Source organism: Aythya ferina, assembly GCF_964211825.1.
Source record: "Aythya ferina genome assembly, chromosome: 2".
NCBI classification, from domain to species: domain Eukaryota; kingdom Metazoa; phylum Chordata; class Aves; order Anseriformes; family Anatidae; genus Aythya; species Aythya ferina.
The window spans coordinates 71,396,336-71,414,231 of record NC_140297.1 but is presented as its reverse complement, the minus strand read 5'-3'; the positions used below and the strand labels follow the sequence as shown (position 1 = coordinate 71,414,231).

The 17,896-nt window shown below is 38.7% G+C and overlaps 1 protein-coding gene and 1 long non-coding RNA gene across 14 annotated transcripts in view; one reads left to right on the top strand and one right to left on the bottom strand.

The window, feature by feature from the left end:
• FARS2 (phenylalanyl-tRNA synthetase 2, mitochondrial) overlaps nucleotides 1-17,896 on the top strand; it is a 254,089-nt gene that overhangs the window by 132,877 nt on the left and 103,316 nt on the right. For all 12 annotated transcript variants that reach the window (XM_084508248.1, XM_084508247.1, XM_084508251.1 and 9 more), the window contains one exon: nucleotides 13,233-13,393. In XM_084508248.1, coding sequence (XP_084364374.1) covers nucleotides 13,233-13,393 — 161 coding nt within the window. The remainder of the gene's footprint in view (nucleotides 1-13,232; nucleotides 13,394-17,896) is intronic.
• Nucleotides 8,762-11,653, bottom strand: LOC311431402. Of its 2 annotated transcripts, none has more exons than XR_014689395.1 (2): nucleotides 11,517-11,653; nucleotides 8,762-10,445 (listed from the first exon to the last, which is right to left on the bottom strand). It is a non-coding gene; the product is annotated as an uncharacterized lncRNA (long non-coding RNA). The 2 variants fall into 2 exon arrangements; XR_014689396.1 differs by lacking the exon at nucleotides 11,517-11,653 and adding an exon at nucleotides 10,704-10,929.

Sequence of the window (17,896 nt, the reverse complement as noted above, 5' to 3'; positions counted from 1 at the left end):
TTGTGTACAGTCTTTGTTTGCTTTCAGGAGTGAGGTAGAGTATTCCTAGAGTTGGCCGTGCCACCTTTTTTAAAAACGATCCTGGGTTTGCTCTTTCTCCACTGTTACCAAGAGCCCTAACCCACCAGAGGAAAGGATGCTCCAAGTACTGGAGTGCAGAGCAAGTAATAAGATTTGGGCAGATTCAATTTCTGTCCATAACTGTGCTGACATAACTTGTATTTACAAATAGTTATTCAGTACAGTTATTCAATGGGTATGTGGATATAAATGGATTATGTGTATTAAGATGTCATTTCTTTACAAGATGAATCAGCTGCTGAAAGCCAGCCCCTTTGTCATGGCATTTTTGCCCTGTTTTCAGCTTGAGGAGGGGATAGAGCTCTTAATGTACTTAGTGCTGGAAACCTGATCTTATTTGCCTTAAATACTGAACAGGTTAGTTGAGAAAATAACTTAGAAAATGTCCATGAAAGTAGAATGAAAAATAGAAAATTAACAAAATCAAAACAGAAACACAAAAACGAAAACCCTTATCCTTTCTACCTTAAAAGAAAATAAAAATAAATGTATGCAGCTGAATAAAAAGATTAAGAAACTTTGTATGGCTGTTTAAGAATAATAAAAAAGAGGGGTGGAGAAAGTCAAGAAGAAACAATTTCTATTGACTTGTTATTTCTTTTTGGAAAGGTCACTGAAAATTTACACAGTGAAAAAATAACAATCCAATTAGTATCTATCCACTAAAACTAATGTTAATATTTTTCAGATTCTCCAGACAAGCAGGACTGATGTTCAACATGAACTTCTCTAACTGAGTGCAGGGCAAAAGTTAACACAGTTAGGAGTTTCTGTAGCAATTGCTGCCAACTTTCAATACGTAAAAGAAAGAAGATGTAATTAAGAACTACCTTTAGGTTTATGTTTTTAGGAAGAATCTTCTTTTAATTCTATTTCTGATAGCTATAAGAGATACAATTTGATCATGAGAGTAAAACTTAAAAGCACAGGAGCCCCTTTATCTAGCACTTAAAATTTTTCACACTGCAAAATAGTGTTTAATTAATTGTCATTACGTAGGAATTATAGAATTAGTGAGTCTAACATTTCATTTATCATTCATTTCTTTAAGTGGCAGTTAAAGTGGCACCCCAGAATTAAGCTCAGTGCATAACAACAAATTAATTACTAACCATTTTAAAGGAGCATTAGTTAGAGAACTAGTGACTTTTATTTTGAGAAAAGAATCTCTTTATAAGGGGTCTGAATTACAGCTTTTCAACAGAGCAAGATAAATGATTTTTATTAATATATTCATTCCTTCGGAAAGAAAGGCTGATGAGTAGTTTTCTCTGTTAATTTATTTAAATATTTTAGGAATGAATTAAAATACCCCATAAGCAAAGCAGTAACCTTTCACTTACATTGTACGTTTTCATTATAGCAAAAGCTACAACATATGAGTTGGGAGTGCTGGGTGAAGGATGCTGCCCTTACAAGCCTGTGCCTCACTGAGGCTATAGGTGGAAATCATCAAATGGGTGGTTTAAAGGACAGCAAAATAGGACAGTGCCATACATATGAATACTGTTAAGACTTCTGTTCTTTCCTGAGCAAAAAAGGTTCCTAGCTGAGTGAAGGAACATCTCCTGTCTTAATCTTTTCATGTGTGGCCACAACCTGCGGGCTTTTTCTGTCTCAGTGCCTGATTTGAGACTTTGGGTTCTGATTTGCAAAAGTATTGAGTGCTCTCACAGCTGCAGCTGTAGTAGTAGGGAAATATACTTTGAATATACTAAAAACTATGTAATGCTCAGTGCTCAGAGCCGTCGGGTCCCAGGTATCTCAGATTGGGAGCAAAATTAATAGGCGCTTTTGATCTTAAAGTTTTTTAATTCCTAATCTACAATATAAGAGATAGCAATACTTTCAGCTCACTGAGACGTGGAAAAAAATCTTTAATATTTTTCAAAAATTCAAATATTATGAAACTGAGTGCTTCACTGGGAAGCTCATCAAAGAATAATGTCTTCAAGAGCTCATTTTAAATTCTGCTCAATATGTGAGTAATCTGGGGTATGTGTACACCTGGACTCAGGTTCACACGTCCTAGTCCTCAAGGGGGACTTCAGCCACCCTGATGTCTGTTGGAGGGACAGCACAGCAGGGCATGAGAAATGCAGAAGGTTCCTGGAATGTGTTGGTGATAACTTCCTTCTCCAAGTGATAGAGGAGCCACCAAGGAGAGAGCTTCTATACTGCACCCAAACCATTTATGATCCTGTGGTTCCATAATTCAGCAATGCAAGGAATGCAAGCAGTCATCACTAACTGCTGTCTCTTCTCTATGCTGAACTAAAGGTTCGGCATAGGGACCACAAGGTCTTGTGGAAAGATTAATACTTGAATGTCTCACTGAAGACAGCATAGTTAATGTATTTCTAAGATGAGGGCAACTTAGTATTCCTCAGGCAACCTTAATTCTAACATTTCAGAATATCTGAATGTTTCATTGAAAAAACAAGTATTGTATTAAGGCTCACTTTTGTGTGCCATTTTCTCGTTTTAAAATGAAAACTGTAAAATGGAGATGCTCTGTTGTATATTATCATGTTCTTATGAGTCATCAGTGCAATATAATTACAAGCTTTGTAGAGTAATTCTGTGTTTATATACCTCTATAATTATTACACATACGAAATATTAGATATAAGTGGGGGGTTCTATGACCATAGTGGGAGAATCATGATTTTTTCAGGCAGTTGTTAAAGTTGGAGCTCTTTAAATTGCAGTCTTTGCCTTCTTTGAATGTGTTTTCTGAGGAAATTCCCTACTCCTTCAGAAGCAAATAAACTGTTCTGTTTTGTGCTGGTGTGCAGAGTGAACTGTTCTCTACTCTGTTCTGTACATATACCTAGGGAGAGGGTTGTTATGGGGACATCCCTTTGCAGTGAGCATTCCCTTCCTTCCTGGGAGTTAGCCGTACCACTCTGCTCACCAGCTGTGACTACAGTAATGCATCATCAAGAGCTTGTGTGCAGGATGCTGGTATGTTTACATAGGCACATGTGTGTGGTACCAACTGGACATCATCAATATATCAGTAATTTAGTGCAGCACACAACCTGTGCGTGCATCGCTCCCCAGCCCAGCATTGGAGAGGTTGGCCAGTGTAGGTTTGCCATTGATGTGCTTGATTACAGCAGAACCAAGTTGCTGCTGCTGCTGAGATTGTGCTGATGCAGATGTGCTTTCCTGATGAAAAGGAACACCATTAAGAAGAATCTCATCCAGTTTTATAAGAAAAAACAAGTTTTACAAGTTCACTGTGTTGTGGGCACATTGCTGTTGTCTAAAAAACATATTTTGGGGTTGCATTGTTATTGTCTAATAAATCAAGATTTTAGTTTTCATTTTAGCAAAAGCATGTACTTCCCTGGTTGCCTGTCATCCCTGGGAAAACTGCCTTGCATGTGAAATGGGATGTTTTGCTATTGATACGCTTTGCTAGGAAATGTTATTAGAGAGAGATAGCATAAAAGGGAGATTTAGAAGTGTATATTGAAAGACTACATATGAATTTCATTTTGAAGGTATAAGAACAGCAGTGGAATCTTGTCAAGATATTAGTCCCTGAGGGAAAAGCAAGTTCTTGTAGGATTCTTTTCCTTTCCTATTGATTTCATTTATTATAGTGTTCTTGTAGTCATGCCATTTTGCTAGAAAGAATTGCAGAGCATAATCTGCTTCACTTGTATATTTTTTTGGTTCTGCATCTGTTTCTGTTATCCTTTACATGTCTTGCCAGCTTTGTGACAAGAGTGGACAAGAAGCCTGTACAAAACGTACAACTAAGGTGCTTTCACAAATTATTTCAAGGGCCTCAAGTAAAACCTCTCCTTGTGTGTTACGTTGCTTTTATTAAGCTTTTCTTGTGTAATTTGTACTTTATTAACATAAGATTTTGTAATGTTACATTTCCTCAACTACAAATAGTAGAGAAGCTGCTAAGACTGTATTGTATGCAACCTCTTCAAACCCAAGTGTAATACAATTTGTGCTGCTTTTTAAGAAAACATTATTTTTCAGAAATAAATGTGCTGCTGCCATCGCTCAGGAATTTCATATGAATTAGAAATTAGAGGGGAAAAAAGCTTATTTGAACTTTGAAGAACAGCAGTTACTCCCTCTCAGTTCACTGTTTTATTTTCACCTGCTTCATGTGGAGATGATGGGTTAATTTTAAAAGTAGTCTATAACTAAATATTATACTGGTAAGCAGGAAGAGCATGTTGGTCTGGCTGTGATCCTGTAGTATTACTGGTGAATGAGATAAGCCGATGAAATAAATTATACTATCTTTTAGAAAGTGGCTATAGGCACTTTGTGGAGTGCAAGAAGAGGGAGAGAAGGACAAGAAAGTATTCAAAATGCAGTGTCTATTGTATTGGCGTCACATGAACTCCTAAATCATGAAAGGCTGCTAAAAATCATGAAACTAACTAAAAGAAATCTGAGAGAGAAATCCAAAAGAGAAGTTAATGTGTGGTGATTATTCTGACATGCAGTATTATTGTTCTCTGTCCTGTAATCATACAGGAATGCTTATTTCGTGGTAAGAATTCAAGCTAAAATTGAAACATGGGGTCCAATTCATCTCATCTGGTTTACCTGTCTAAAAGTTAAGTGCTTTATCCGAATGTGTCTTATGATAATGAATTGCCATTTGTGTTTCTCACTCCCCATTTACAGTAGAGTTCAAGAGACCAACTTAGATCAGATACCTAGCAACATGTAGTGGTGAAGAAGCTGAAGGCATCCCCTAGAATGATGCTTCTGCTCAGCATCTTCTTGCAGATATCCTATGCATTTTACAGATATCTCTACTTACTCCTGAAACTATCCAAAAATGTAAGAAAAACAGATTAGTAGCCATCAAGTTGTTAGTGAGCTGGTATAATTTCAGAGGATAAACTGAATAAGAGTTTTTGACTCTTATTCAAGTCAGTTGTTTTGACTTGCATGTAACCCATCAGTTCCTGCCTCAGAAGAGTGCTGGGAATTAGAGCACGATCCCACCATGTCACTGGACAGGCATTGGATTAGGCAGAACTTGATCCTATGGTCAAGTTCTGGACCCTATGCATATACACCTTCATCTTCAGGACCCTATGCATCTACATCATACTCTTGCAGTGTACGACCTCACATACTACTTACTCCCTGTAATTATATATCTAAAGCTCATCTGTATCTTTGGATAACATGAAACCTATTGACAGAAATTATTTTAACCAATAATATCCTGTGGTTTTTTTTAGACAGGAGATCAATAAACAGGCATGGCTTGGAAAGCCAATCTCTCTATGAGATACCAGCGAGAAAAACCTTTGGAATCATTGTAGCACAGGAGCGGTGGAGTAATTCTGTGGTAAGAAAGGAGAATTGGATTTACTGCTTCTGATCAAAGATTTTTCAGGCTGTGCTATGTGATGATACATTTAGCTGCATCTTGCCTGCTGCAGTTTTGGAAATAAATGAGTTGTGTGTACTTGGACCCTTCAGAATCCAATCCTAGCGACAAGGCAGGTGGTGCCTACATGAATCGTGGCTTTTTGGGGTTTTTCTGAAGATTGAGTTTGTGGGAGAAGAGTGTAGATGTTAATTCATAAGCCTTACCTGTATGTTAATTTCAGAAAATGTAGAGCCAGGGACCCCCAGTCAGTAGTCTGGGGCGTTATTAGGATAGGTACTGTAGAATCACAAAATGCAAGGTCAGTCCCTGAATGTAGAAGTTGAATTTACTGTGCAGTGTCAGAGTAACCATGCCTCTGTGCTGCTAGGAGCTGAACGCAGTTTTTAACCTTTTGATATGTACAAGGGTTCTGACTGTTCTGATTTTTGAACAGCAATATCAAACAGAAGCTAAACAGTGCTGTGGTATATATATGTATAAACTGCAGCCTCTGTATCTTTTGGGAATGTTGTAGTCTCTTGAAGGTTGTATCACATTTATGTTGTTGTTCCTTGCTTTGCTAGTTGTTTTTAAAGAAGAGACCATTTCTAAAGATGCTAAACAGTCAGTGTAGGTATTGGTGAACTTTTGGGGAGAAACCTTCATCTGGGGACAGTGAACATATATGGAGTGAATTTGTCCAGCTGTTCTTATATGCCTGAAAAATGAGATTCATAATTGAATTTTTGAACTATACTGTAGACTTATTTTTTCCAACAAATGGCAGTCCATTGTGTATTTCTATATAACTTATATTTTTTTTCAAACCTATACGGCCACAATGTCTAGGGAGATTTAAGAGTACTTAAAGATATTAAAAGACCCAACAACTCAAAAATCCAACTTTTCCCTGAATGAACAAAGCATTAAGAAAGGAAAATGGAATTTGCTTTTACATACTCAGAACAAAAAGAGCAGTACTGAAACCTGCAAGCAGTGTCAGGGGAAATAAACCCATGGAGTCAACTCTTCTTCTGGTCTGCGACATAAATTAAGAAAGCAAATTGTACTGCCCTCCATGGAGGTTGTCCAGTTTTGAGATATCTATATATAAAGTGGAAAAAAAGAAAAGAAAACCAAGGAAGTTGCTTTTTTTTTTTTTTTTTTTTTTTTTTTTTTTTTTTCAGATCTGTGAGCTAAAGTACAGAGAAACAGAAAGACTGTATACCATAAGTGTTTGTAGTCAATGACTAATATCTTGCATTGCACTTGGAAATTAAGTGGATACTTTATCTTTCATCACTTGAAAGCTTGAACCTTACAGCAGCGTGTAGTTATGAATGTCGAAAAATACCTGTTTTTTAAGTAAAATTCTGTTTAATGGTGGTTTTTGTCATTGAGTCTGTTGGGAGTACTTAGAAATATTTGTTGGAATGGGAGACATGGACTCAGGCATAGAGAGACAGATGGACAGGAGCAGGGGAGAAGGACTGAGGAATTGATACCTTTGGAAGCAGAAAGACAAAAGAACTGGAAAATAAAAATGACAGACTGAGGTGGAAAAAAAAAAAAAAGCTTCTTCTTTGGTATGTTCGATCCTCCTCTTGCTAATCAAGTTCTCCTGCCCTTCTCCACTCTAGTCATCTATTTCTCTTGACCAGAAATGTTTTCCTCTAAGCTATTTGGCTTGATGGAATATTAGCAAAAATGGTAGAATGTGTGTTAATTACATATTAAAAGAAAGATGAGTCTAGTGGATGGCTTCCCTTGATAGAAATTTTTTTAATAGGCTGTTCCTTTAGTATGTACCAAACTATTTTGATTGTGGAACAAAAATAAACATAAATATTAAAAACTCAATCAAAGCCTTTAAAGTTCTTTTGCTTAGTTTTCAAGTGAAGCAAACAGAACAGATCAGTCTGACCCAGGAGACAAAGCTGTGGTCTCAAAGTGACTATTATTGTTGGAAAATTATTCCACATTTGAGATTTAGAAAGATAAGTTCTTTTTCCGCAAAATAGGCATAATTGAATGTTTACTTCTTTTCTTGAGTTCTTGAGGAGTGGCTTACTTAGCATGCACAGTCTGAAAGCCAAGTCCTTATTTTAGAAGGTAATTTAAACTGGATTGCACACAGGAGCCTGACTGCATCAATTTAACAGAGTTAGAGAATAATACGACAGTTCTGATTTTTGCTTCTGCTGAAGAGAGCAGTTCAGAAGGAAACTTTAGTAAGGTTTTTGGCCTCAGTTGCTTAATATCCAAGCCACCTGACCTTGTACTTCCATAAGCTCTCCTTTATTGGAGATTAACCTTGCTATTTACATTTTTTTTTCTCCACATAAAACCTTGGACTCCCAAAATATGGGAGTTCTATATGAAATAGGAAACAATTTTAAATGATTTTCTAATACAGGTAAACATAGTTTACCTCATTGCTGTGTCCCTCATGTAGAATATGCATTCTTTGTCTATAATAATAAGCAAATCTTTATTTTGCAGGAGCTGTTTTTCAAACCCTTGTTCTTAAGATGTCCATTAGCCACATACAGCTCAAATGTGGACACAGGTCTTTGTTTCAGGAATTTCTGAAGCTTTGTGTGAGCTCACAGTAATATATAATTCTCAGGTAGAGAGCTCTTTGGTGATCTGTTGAGGTACAACTGCTCAATGTACAAATAGAGAAGAAGACAAAGGAAGCTGAGGATGATGAATAAGAACAAATAGTTGAGGTACAGTTCGGAGACAGCTGAAGTGTTACTGTTTTGCATGGGAAAGTAAACAGAAAAGGTGTCGGAGAAGAGAGTAAGAGCATGTGGTTGCAACTGAGGCTTGTGAAGCACACTTCCCATTTGGAGGTGTTGTGCATTGCTTGATAGCAGCTGCAGCCAAGGTTTTGTTTCACCTGTTTTCTCTGATTCGTGCGTGGGAGGAAGTCTATATCCTTGAATTTTGGTTTCCCTTGTCCTGTTTTCCATTGATGAATCAAAGCAGTGTACTCTAAGGCCATACTTTATGCTGTGCTTCATTCAGTGCAGTTGTTGAGCCTGTGTTCGGGGCTGCTAGGGTTCATTATGTCTGTAAATTACTTTCAACTCAGTTTAAAGCACTGATTTGTCTTATAAAACATGATATGCAGTGTCTGTATCCTTGAGAATCTGTTCACCTCTCTACCCACCATGAATTTGTTTCAGTAACAGACATGGTTTGGACTGAAAGCAGGAGACTAAATTCAAGTATTTGTTTCTGGACCTTATCCCAGCTTTTAGCTACACCCACTTTGGATATGTTCCTTTCTGGGCATTTTGTGAAGAACACCTTGTATGCAGGCTGTTGGATGCTTCTGACTTTGTCTCAATCCAAGATCAAAATCTAATTTCTTTCACTTCTCAGTAACTGCTGAGTATAACAATTTGAAGGCCCAGTCTAGGCTCTTTTGAAAGTAAGATTTCTTTATTGGCAGTTTTACAGGAGTTGAAAAAATTGTTAAATAAAAGCCAGCATAGATATAAAAATAAGCATGACTGAAGTGTATAACAACAACAAAAAAACACGTTTTTGTCAACCTGTTCCTAACAATATTGTAAAATATGCCTTCAAAATCTTGTACTGTACAAAATGTCATACCTTACTCTCCTTGTGAAGTTCAACATTTCTGTCTGTGGGTATTTCTGAGGATTCAGTGGATATAATCCATGAGTTCTAGTGGGTGACTGTGGATGTCTCACAGAGGAATTACAAAGCTTCACATCCTGGCTGAAGTACTTTAAACTAGTAATAGTATTGTAAGACACAGACAGTTAGGAAGTGGTTGATACTAATATGTTGGAGTGTTCTTGGAGTTCTAGCTTTATCTTTGAAGATTGGTATCACATTAGCAAATAAATGGTGCTTTGACTTTTTTTTTTTATTTATTTCAGTTGTGAATTAAGTATCTTTGATCAAAGTAGCTTTCATTCAGCAAAGTGTTTTTGGAGAATGGCCTGATGGGTCTAGATTCAAGTAGGTTCATTGATTCTTGTGGTCTGGAAGCTTAGAAGCAGGACTCTTAGACGTGACTTCTCAAAGAAGATGGGTTCCCATGTAAGACATAGTTGTAACGATCCAACCTTCTTTTTCAGTCAATTGGGACTGTGTCAGCTGCTAGTGTGGGAAGCCAGTCAAATTGTTTTATCCTTTCCTTTTCCATCTTTGGCCACCTGACATGCAAAGCTTCCAGCAATTTTATTCTGGTGGGTAGTCAAGTTTTTCACGCCAGGCAGCAGGAGCCTGGCAGCATACAAACCTAGGCTAGATGGGGAAAGCTTGACTGTCAGGAGTGCTTTCTCCACCGGACTGTGTTATTTCAAGTAGTAATGCTATATTTGTCTCACCAGGTCCCTGGAATCTGCCACTTTGGCTAGGTCTCTTTGTCATAACCTCAACCTGACTTCTGTCATGTTTGAAGTTACTTGTATTCATTCATTTTTTCATGTTGACTCACATTATCTCAACTTTTTCATGTTCTACTTGCCAAAATCCAAACTAGATAAAATATATATGCTATACAACGTTTTGTAGTGGTCTCACTCACCAGAATAGTTGGCTGCACGTTTAACTTTTAGTTTTCAATCAGAATGTTCAGGTCTGTGCTTTAGTCCTGTTGAGTTCCCCAAGGCAATTCTAAAAATGCTTGAAGTTAATTATATTTTTAAATGCTACTTTGACTTGGAGGTTTACAAACAGGTAGTTGGAGAAGAGACCAGAGGCAAAATAAATGAAGATGCGGGGCATAGTGGAGGTTTATTTGTTAGTGCTGATTTGAGGAGGAATTCCAGTTGTCTGCATTTTTCTTTCATTTGTTTGAAGAGAGGGGAAGTCTTCACTGATATGGACTTCTGGCACTTGAGAAGTTTGTGTTGTGAAGGCTGATAATTGTATAAGGATCATCCAGCAGACAGGTGTTTATTCATAGCTCAGACGACAATGCTTTGAGCTCCTAGGCAGATAGCTGGATAAAATTTGGTATGTGTTATACATAATGCAAAGTAGTATAATGTGGCCTAGTCCTCAAAAAAAAAAAAAAAAAAAAGATAAAATGAAAACATTCATTACACAATTAAAATGCATAGCAAATCAATTAGGTATGAATATTGTATGTTAACCTTAAAGTGTGAGCTAAAAGAGTTGCGATGAAAACCATTCTTGTATCAAAATAATTTAAAAGCACAAGTCTTAAATGTAAGGCTTTGCCTCACAGAATACACACCTGTTCTGCTGATCTTCTGTCATATCCATTTTGTTTCTTTCAGATCTATGAGTAATCATCAGTAATGTGGGGAAGGAGAATCAGCATCCCCTATCATGCATACTAACTTAAATGAGCATCAATGAAACAATTAACACTGATGCTCAACCTGGCACCTTTAGGTGGCTGATTGAATGCCCCTGTGGGGATGAAGCAGTGTTTTTTCAGAACCCTCATAGCTATTGCTTCAGCTGATCTACTTAGCCCTGAGGGAGGGGGATGGATTGTGTTAATCAGACAGCAGAAACTTCCATACATGTATGAACAGTTTTGCTACTGATTCGTGAGTTGATGCTCTAAGACAAGCTGGAATTTTGGGGAAGCAACATCATTGCAGTGAATTATTCCTCTTCTTCCTAGCCATAAGAATATAATTATTTCTATATGCAGGAGTATGGAGAGAAAAAGTATTTTCAGCTTGGGGAAAAAAAAAAAAAAAAAAAAAGCAGTTAATGGTTCACTCTTAATTGAAGCTTAAAATCTTTCCCAGGTATTAATTTTCAATACATTCTGTGTAGTGGCTCTCTCTTCTCCATAAATAATTCAGTTGACAATGGTGAGTATTGCAGTTCTTCATATAATGTTGCTTGGATTATAGGGTCAGGTTAGCTCAGGGACAGTTGGTTGGTCTAAGTGTATCAGTTCAAGCAACTCTGCTGTGAGGACATAAACTGGCACCTCTTGAGTTTGTGCCCACTCCTCTGTTTCTCAGGAATCCTACAGTTCAATATTTAAGCTGTCTGCTTTAAAACGTCAGAAAGTGAGAAGTCTTACCTATGAGTACACTAGGAAGGACAAGGCAGAACATCCAGACTGCTCTGGGGAGTACTGGTATAAAGTTGACTGAATTCACATGGCAGCACAATACTTCAGAGGTTCGAGATCAGGCACAGGTGGGTTCTTCTGGGGACCTGGGAAATAAGTAGGTTCAGGTTAATTAAAAGACAAAGTGATGACTGTGTCTCTTTTTCCAAACTTGTTATGCCTGCTGTTATTTAAGTAGGGCTCTGAACTGTTCCCTCTCATCACTGAACATGACAGCATATCCCAGAATACCATCAATCCCCAAATAATGGGAGTACTCTTGTCTCCTTTCTGATAAGAGATGGGAGTCAGAAAGTAGAGTTCTGTCTTCAGCCTCCTCCATGATGATGGGGAAGTTGCAAAGTTCAAAGCTTCCAAAAAATTTGCTAAAAGTAATACTTGGAGGCGGGGGGCAGGTAGAGCACTGGTATAATGACATAGCTGTGAGATGCACAGCGATATATGACTTGGGAGCTCACTGCCAGTGCTCGTGGGAAATCATAGAATCATTAGGGTTGGAAGAGACCTCCAAGATCATCTGGTCCAACCATCCCCCTACCACCCATGTCACCCACTAAACCATGTCCCTAAGCACCATGTTCAACCTTTCCTTGAACACCCCTGGGGATGTTGACACCACCATCTCCCTGGGCAACCCGTCCCAATGCCTGACTGCTCTTTCTGAGTACTGAACACAGTACTCGAGGTGTGGCCTCCCCAGAACGGAGTACAAGGGGAGAGTCACCTCCCTGGTTCTGCTGGCAAGCCTGTCACACGTGCACTTTCAGCCTAAGTGCATTTATTAAGGCTTTTGTTTACATTTGAAAAAGCTGTGAGCCTTGGCAGAGCTGCTGGGCTCTTGGCTTTGTTGAAAATTGGTGGAATGATGCCTGAACATGGAGATGGTTCCTGATGTTGAAAAAAAAAAACAAAACACCACTGTTTAATAACTCAGTGTTCCTGCTCTGTAAATTAAGAAGGTATGAATATTTCCTGACAGAAATGTTGCATCATTAATATCTGTAAAGCTCTTCTGTATGAAATATTCTTGTCTTTTTATATTTAGTGCTGCACAACAGGGACTTCTGTATGTGGGGGTGGTGGCTTTCCCTGGGGGCAGCGGCCCAGGAGCTCTCCGGTTGGAGGTGTGATGCCAGCGTGACAGGGCCTTGAAGGCCATTGCCTGCTTCTGCTACGTGCCTCAAAAGAGGCAATTTTGATCCTCTCAACTGTTGACAATGATGTTAATGCTGCATAGGCTTGGCTGGTCTGTCAGCCCACGTGAAATATCCTGAATAGGAAATTCGTGGTTACATGTCTTGTAAAACACAGTCAAGTTGGATGTGGAGCAGAGTTCTAAGCCTAGTAAAGCATTGTGTAATGTTCTGCAGCGTTTCTCAAACTCTGTCTGAAACTTTGGACGCAGAGAGCAAAGGGTGCAGCTTTATTCCCACTTTTGAGTCCTGGACTCAGTGATATGCCCAGTCTTGCTGCTTGGGATGTGTCCATAAGCCTGTAGATCTTTAATTTGCCAGTTGCTTGCAGGTATTTCTGTTTTGCCATTCTACCTTTCTTTCTTTTTTTTTTTTTTATTTTCTTGGGAGATAGGTGAATGTTTTATCAGCAATTTTTCATGTTGTGAATTTAAGCTTTTGAATTTTTATTTTGTTTGTTTCTTTATTGCAGCTGGTGCTCAGGATAAAATTGGCTGGGCATTTGGCTTGGGTTTGGAGAGGCTGGCCATGATCCTGTATGATATTCCTGACATCCGACTGTTCTGGAGTGAAGATGAACGCTTCCTGAAGCAGTTTATTGTGCCTCACATTTGCCAAAAAATAAAATTTCAGGTAAAGTAATGTATATATGAAAATAATTTTCCATAGGTAAGAAGTGCGGGTAGCCCTAGAGAATATCATACAATTAAAATTCTGTGTCATTAACAAATTAGGTTTTAAAGCAACAGCTTTCCAACTATCATGATTCTCTCATAAACTGCAAAAAAAAAAAAAGGCTTTTTATAACGTTTTTTCAGCCAGATAATGTTCTGAGTTGCTGCTGATACTCAGTGAATATCTCTGTTCTGAGTAATAAATAAGCCTGTATTTAAAATCTAAATCTGTCCAGAATGGAGATTGATTTAGGCCTGTGACTGAACTGGGTGTATTCTTGAACTGGGGCTGTAATTCTGTATCATTATGAAAACCTGTTTGATGCCAACCTTTCAAATATTGTAATACATTCCCAATAACCCCCTTTTGTTTTCACTCTGTGTTCATTGAAGTCATTGTGAGTTGCGCTGTTCAACATCAGCAAAATGCGTTGTGAACATGCACCAATGTCTTCAGTATGTTGGCTCTTTCCTCCAAGTGCTAGTGGGGGAAGAGTGCAGGTTCAACTTCTGTTTCTTTTGTAACTCCTCTCCTGAGGCTTCACTTGCTTTCAAAGCTGGCAACTTATCTTCCTTCTTGTAGTAGCAAAGTAATCAAGGAAAACTGGATTGAGTGGAAGTGTTACTTCCATAATGTTCTTCTGTGTCATCGCAGGAAGGCTAAAGTCAGCTGTTATCACCCATCTTTGGGAGAGTTGAGCTGACAGCTGTGTAGATGTCTGATAACAGATGTCTGAAGTACTAAAGCATCAGAATGCATATTGCTGCTGCCTTCTACCATTTTCCTTGCATTGTGAACGGCTTGAATAGGTTTTTTAACAATTGAAAATATAAAAGGGGAAATCAACAGTGATAATGCTGAGACGGTATTTGAGCAGTCTCTACATCAAATCAGTAGCAGCATCCATTTTTGAGTTCATAGCAGTGCTGGCACATCTTCTCTGATAGAGTCAGAATGTTGTTTGAGTAGATTTTCTTTGTGCCTTTTGCTTTTGTGATGCTGGTGATGGTGCAGTCAGATTGTAGTTGTCACTTACAGAAAGAAGGCAGATTTTGCCATGTTTCTTGAAGGTAGGTCTGTCTGTAGGTTTCACACATTTTCTACAGAATGTTGTTCTTTTCAACAAGGGATGCTCAAGTGTCCTTCATTTCGGCCTGTATCTTTCTGGGTGTCATTGCTCCTGAGGAACATGGATTGTGGCTTGGTTTATAGATTACAGTCTGATCTCTGATGGAACTAAAATGAGATTTCTTGCTTTCTTTAAAATTGAGGATCCAAGTCTCAACCTACTATTAATGGTAGATTGGGTATTTGGGAGAAGGCCCAGATTGTCAGGATGACATGATCTGATGTTGAAGGTAAGCCAGAGAGAGTACTGAGTGGCTGCTTCTTTAGGTTGTGTATCATTTTCATGTTCAGCTTCAGATAAAGTCAGGAGTAGTGAACCGATCTGAAGGTAACAGGGGCGTGGGTAAACTCAGAGGAAAGAGCAGCTTTTAGGAAGCTAAAGGTGATAGAAATGTTCTTCTTTCTTTCTTTCCCTCCCTCCCTTCCTCCCTTCCTCGCTATTTTTTTCTACTTGCTGCTGTTTGGTAACATTAACTGAGCAGCATGTGGTTTTTCACTTTTTTGCTTGTTAACTGGATCATCAACAGGAGGGTGGTGACAAGGTCTTTAAACATTTCTTTTTGCTGAGCAGGGCTGTTTTCAACTGGCATTGATTCAACTTGGAATGAGGAGAGAAGTTCTACATCCTAGAAATCTGATTATTTGATGTTGTAAAGATAGCCATGAAATTGAACCTTGTTGGTTGAAACACACTTTGAAGTAATAACGTGACTCAGGAGATGTGATGCAGTTCCTTCAAGGAAAAGGAGTTATCAGTTGCAATTGTGCTCTAACTTGGTCCATAGAGAAGGGCTGGAGTAATGTTACCGGCCAATTAGCTGTTGCTCTATCATATTAATGCGCTGGCAGTTGTCATATCCCAACAAATAGGCTAATGAAAAAGTAGAACGATTAGGGGATTAAGAAGTGCGGGATAGGGATGGAAAGACATTTAGAGTCTCTTCTTTATCCATTCTAAAGAAAGAATCTGGCCAATGTTTCAGAAATTGTTTTTTTTCCACTGGTATCAAACATTTCTTGGTATCCTTTTCATTTGTTTCCATTTTTTTCTTCTCTCGCTTTCTCTCACTTTCAACCCCATAAAAAACCCACATGTACTCCACTTGGAAGTCCTGTTTTCAGCTTTGGCAGAATAATTCTCCCTAATCCTTACTTTATATTTTTTAACTCTGTCTCTCAGTATAAAAGATGAGTAGTGTCAAGCTTGATTTTGTTGTTGTTGTTGTTTAAAAGAAACCCTGTATCCACTTTTCACATGGTGTCTTATATTGAGGCTTTCGAACTCGATTCAAAACATACTGCCAATACATACTGGCATTGCATTTTTTAGGGTAAGTGACTCTTCAAATGAGATTATTGTGAAATGATATTCAGTGCTACCATTAGATCTTGGGTGATGGGAGTTAATAAGCCAGTTTTTCTTTCTTTCTGTTCTCCGTTATTTTTCAGTTATGCTGTAAAACCAAGTTAGCAGACCTTCTGCACCTGACTGCTTTCTAAAGAGACAAAATTAATGAATCACATGGTTTATTCATATTTTATTTGAAAGAGAACTTTTAGGCTGTCTTGCAGTGTTGATGTTTAAGAAATCATGATGGATATTAGAAAAGTGTTTGATTTTCTACAGGCAAGGCCGTGCAGTATTTTTCAGCCTTACTGAACTGAACCAAGATAGACCAGATGTTTTGAGAGCCTTTCATTACACAGATTGAATCCTACAGTTCCACAAGACCTGGGCAAATGTCCATTCTTCATGTGCTTAAGTGAGATAGACTTCTCAACCTTCTGATATTCCTCCTATTCCTTCTTATAATCTGATTATCCACCAACACAAGTATTTTTCTTTCTGTTCATTAAAATGTTCTTCAAACAGATGAAGGCCACAGTGAACAGCAGTAACCTTTAATAACAGCTGGGCTAAATATACTCTTGTTCAAAAATGGAATTTAATTTGAATATTTTCTTGAGACTTAAAGTATGTTTTTGGCCTTTTAACAGCCTGAATATGTCAGGCTTCTTCATGTGTCATCAGTTGCTCAATTTATGCGCGTAGGCTTCAGTGGGTCAAAAAGCTGCCTAGAAAACTGACAGTGCTTGTACCATTGCGGTCACTCAGCAGAGCAGTGTTAGAGGGCTGCTCCCCACAGATCAGACTGTGGTGTCGATGAGGATTACCTAAACCACTCCAGCTATAATTTGACACAAGTCACAGCAGTGTGGGGGATCAGAGGCTAGTTACTTGCCTTCAGTCACTCATGTGTAGGGCTGCTGTTCAGGCTGTGAAATGAAAAGCTGAGAATGGACAGGGCAGGAAAAAGTGAGCCCCTGCAAGGTGTAACATAGTAAAACAATGGTTTGGATCTGATCTAGTATGCTGTGTTATATTTCTGTTCATCAGAGCTCTGAGGAGAGCTGCATGTATTTGCTTTTCGGTCCATGCTGAGCCTGCATTCTTACAAGAAAAAGATGTGTCTGTGGGCTGACAACTCTCAGGGAAAGGTACAAAAATGAAATGACGTTTAGGGAAGGAAGGTACTCACAGTTCAGATGAAGTGCAGTGTGCCCAGAGGTGTTGATTAAGACGAATGGACTTCAGGACAGTTCCTGGAACCTCCATCATTGCACTGCCACAGCGAGCAAGCAGCATGTCGTGTCAATTGACTGCTGATGCATTTTCTCTTCACAAAGTCACTTTCATCTGATACTGCCAGTGGTTGCTGCTGCTGGTGTGGTTTTAAATAATTATTTTGGTCACAGGTGAGCCCTGTGGCCCGGACTAAGGTCAGAAAGAAGTATGTTTATATTGTTCGAAGGAAAAGAGTAGTACAGAGGGTATCTGGACCAGATTCCTAGCTAAAATGCAGACCCCCCTGTGTGAGATTATAAGAGTTTCTTTCTTCTTGTTCTCCTTGTTTCTGTGTTATTTATAATATTCTGCAGTAGCCCTATTACATTCTGCAATAGCCCTAGCACCACCAGCTACTCAGCACCCCCTTCCATCACCTGAGTGGCTGTTCCTTTCTTGTATCTGCTTGCCCATGCAGTCTGTCTAGAGTCGGTTGTGGGTTTTGTTTTTTGGTTTGGTTTTGTTTTGTTTTTTTCCCCTCCAAAAAACTTAGCTTCTGCTTAAAACAGTAGACTTTCCAACCAGGATCATTTTGATGGAGACAGGATAGGCAGAAGTCCTAGAACAACTCTGCTCAAAGACCTGAGGGGCCAGTAACCTTTGGCAGTGGAGTGAAGAGAGCTGACAAGCAGCTTGAAGTGACGCCCCATTCACCTCCTGCACAGCTGTAGTCAAAATGGTGTTTGTGGTCCTAACCTAGGAGACTG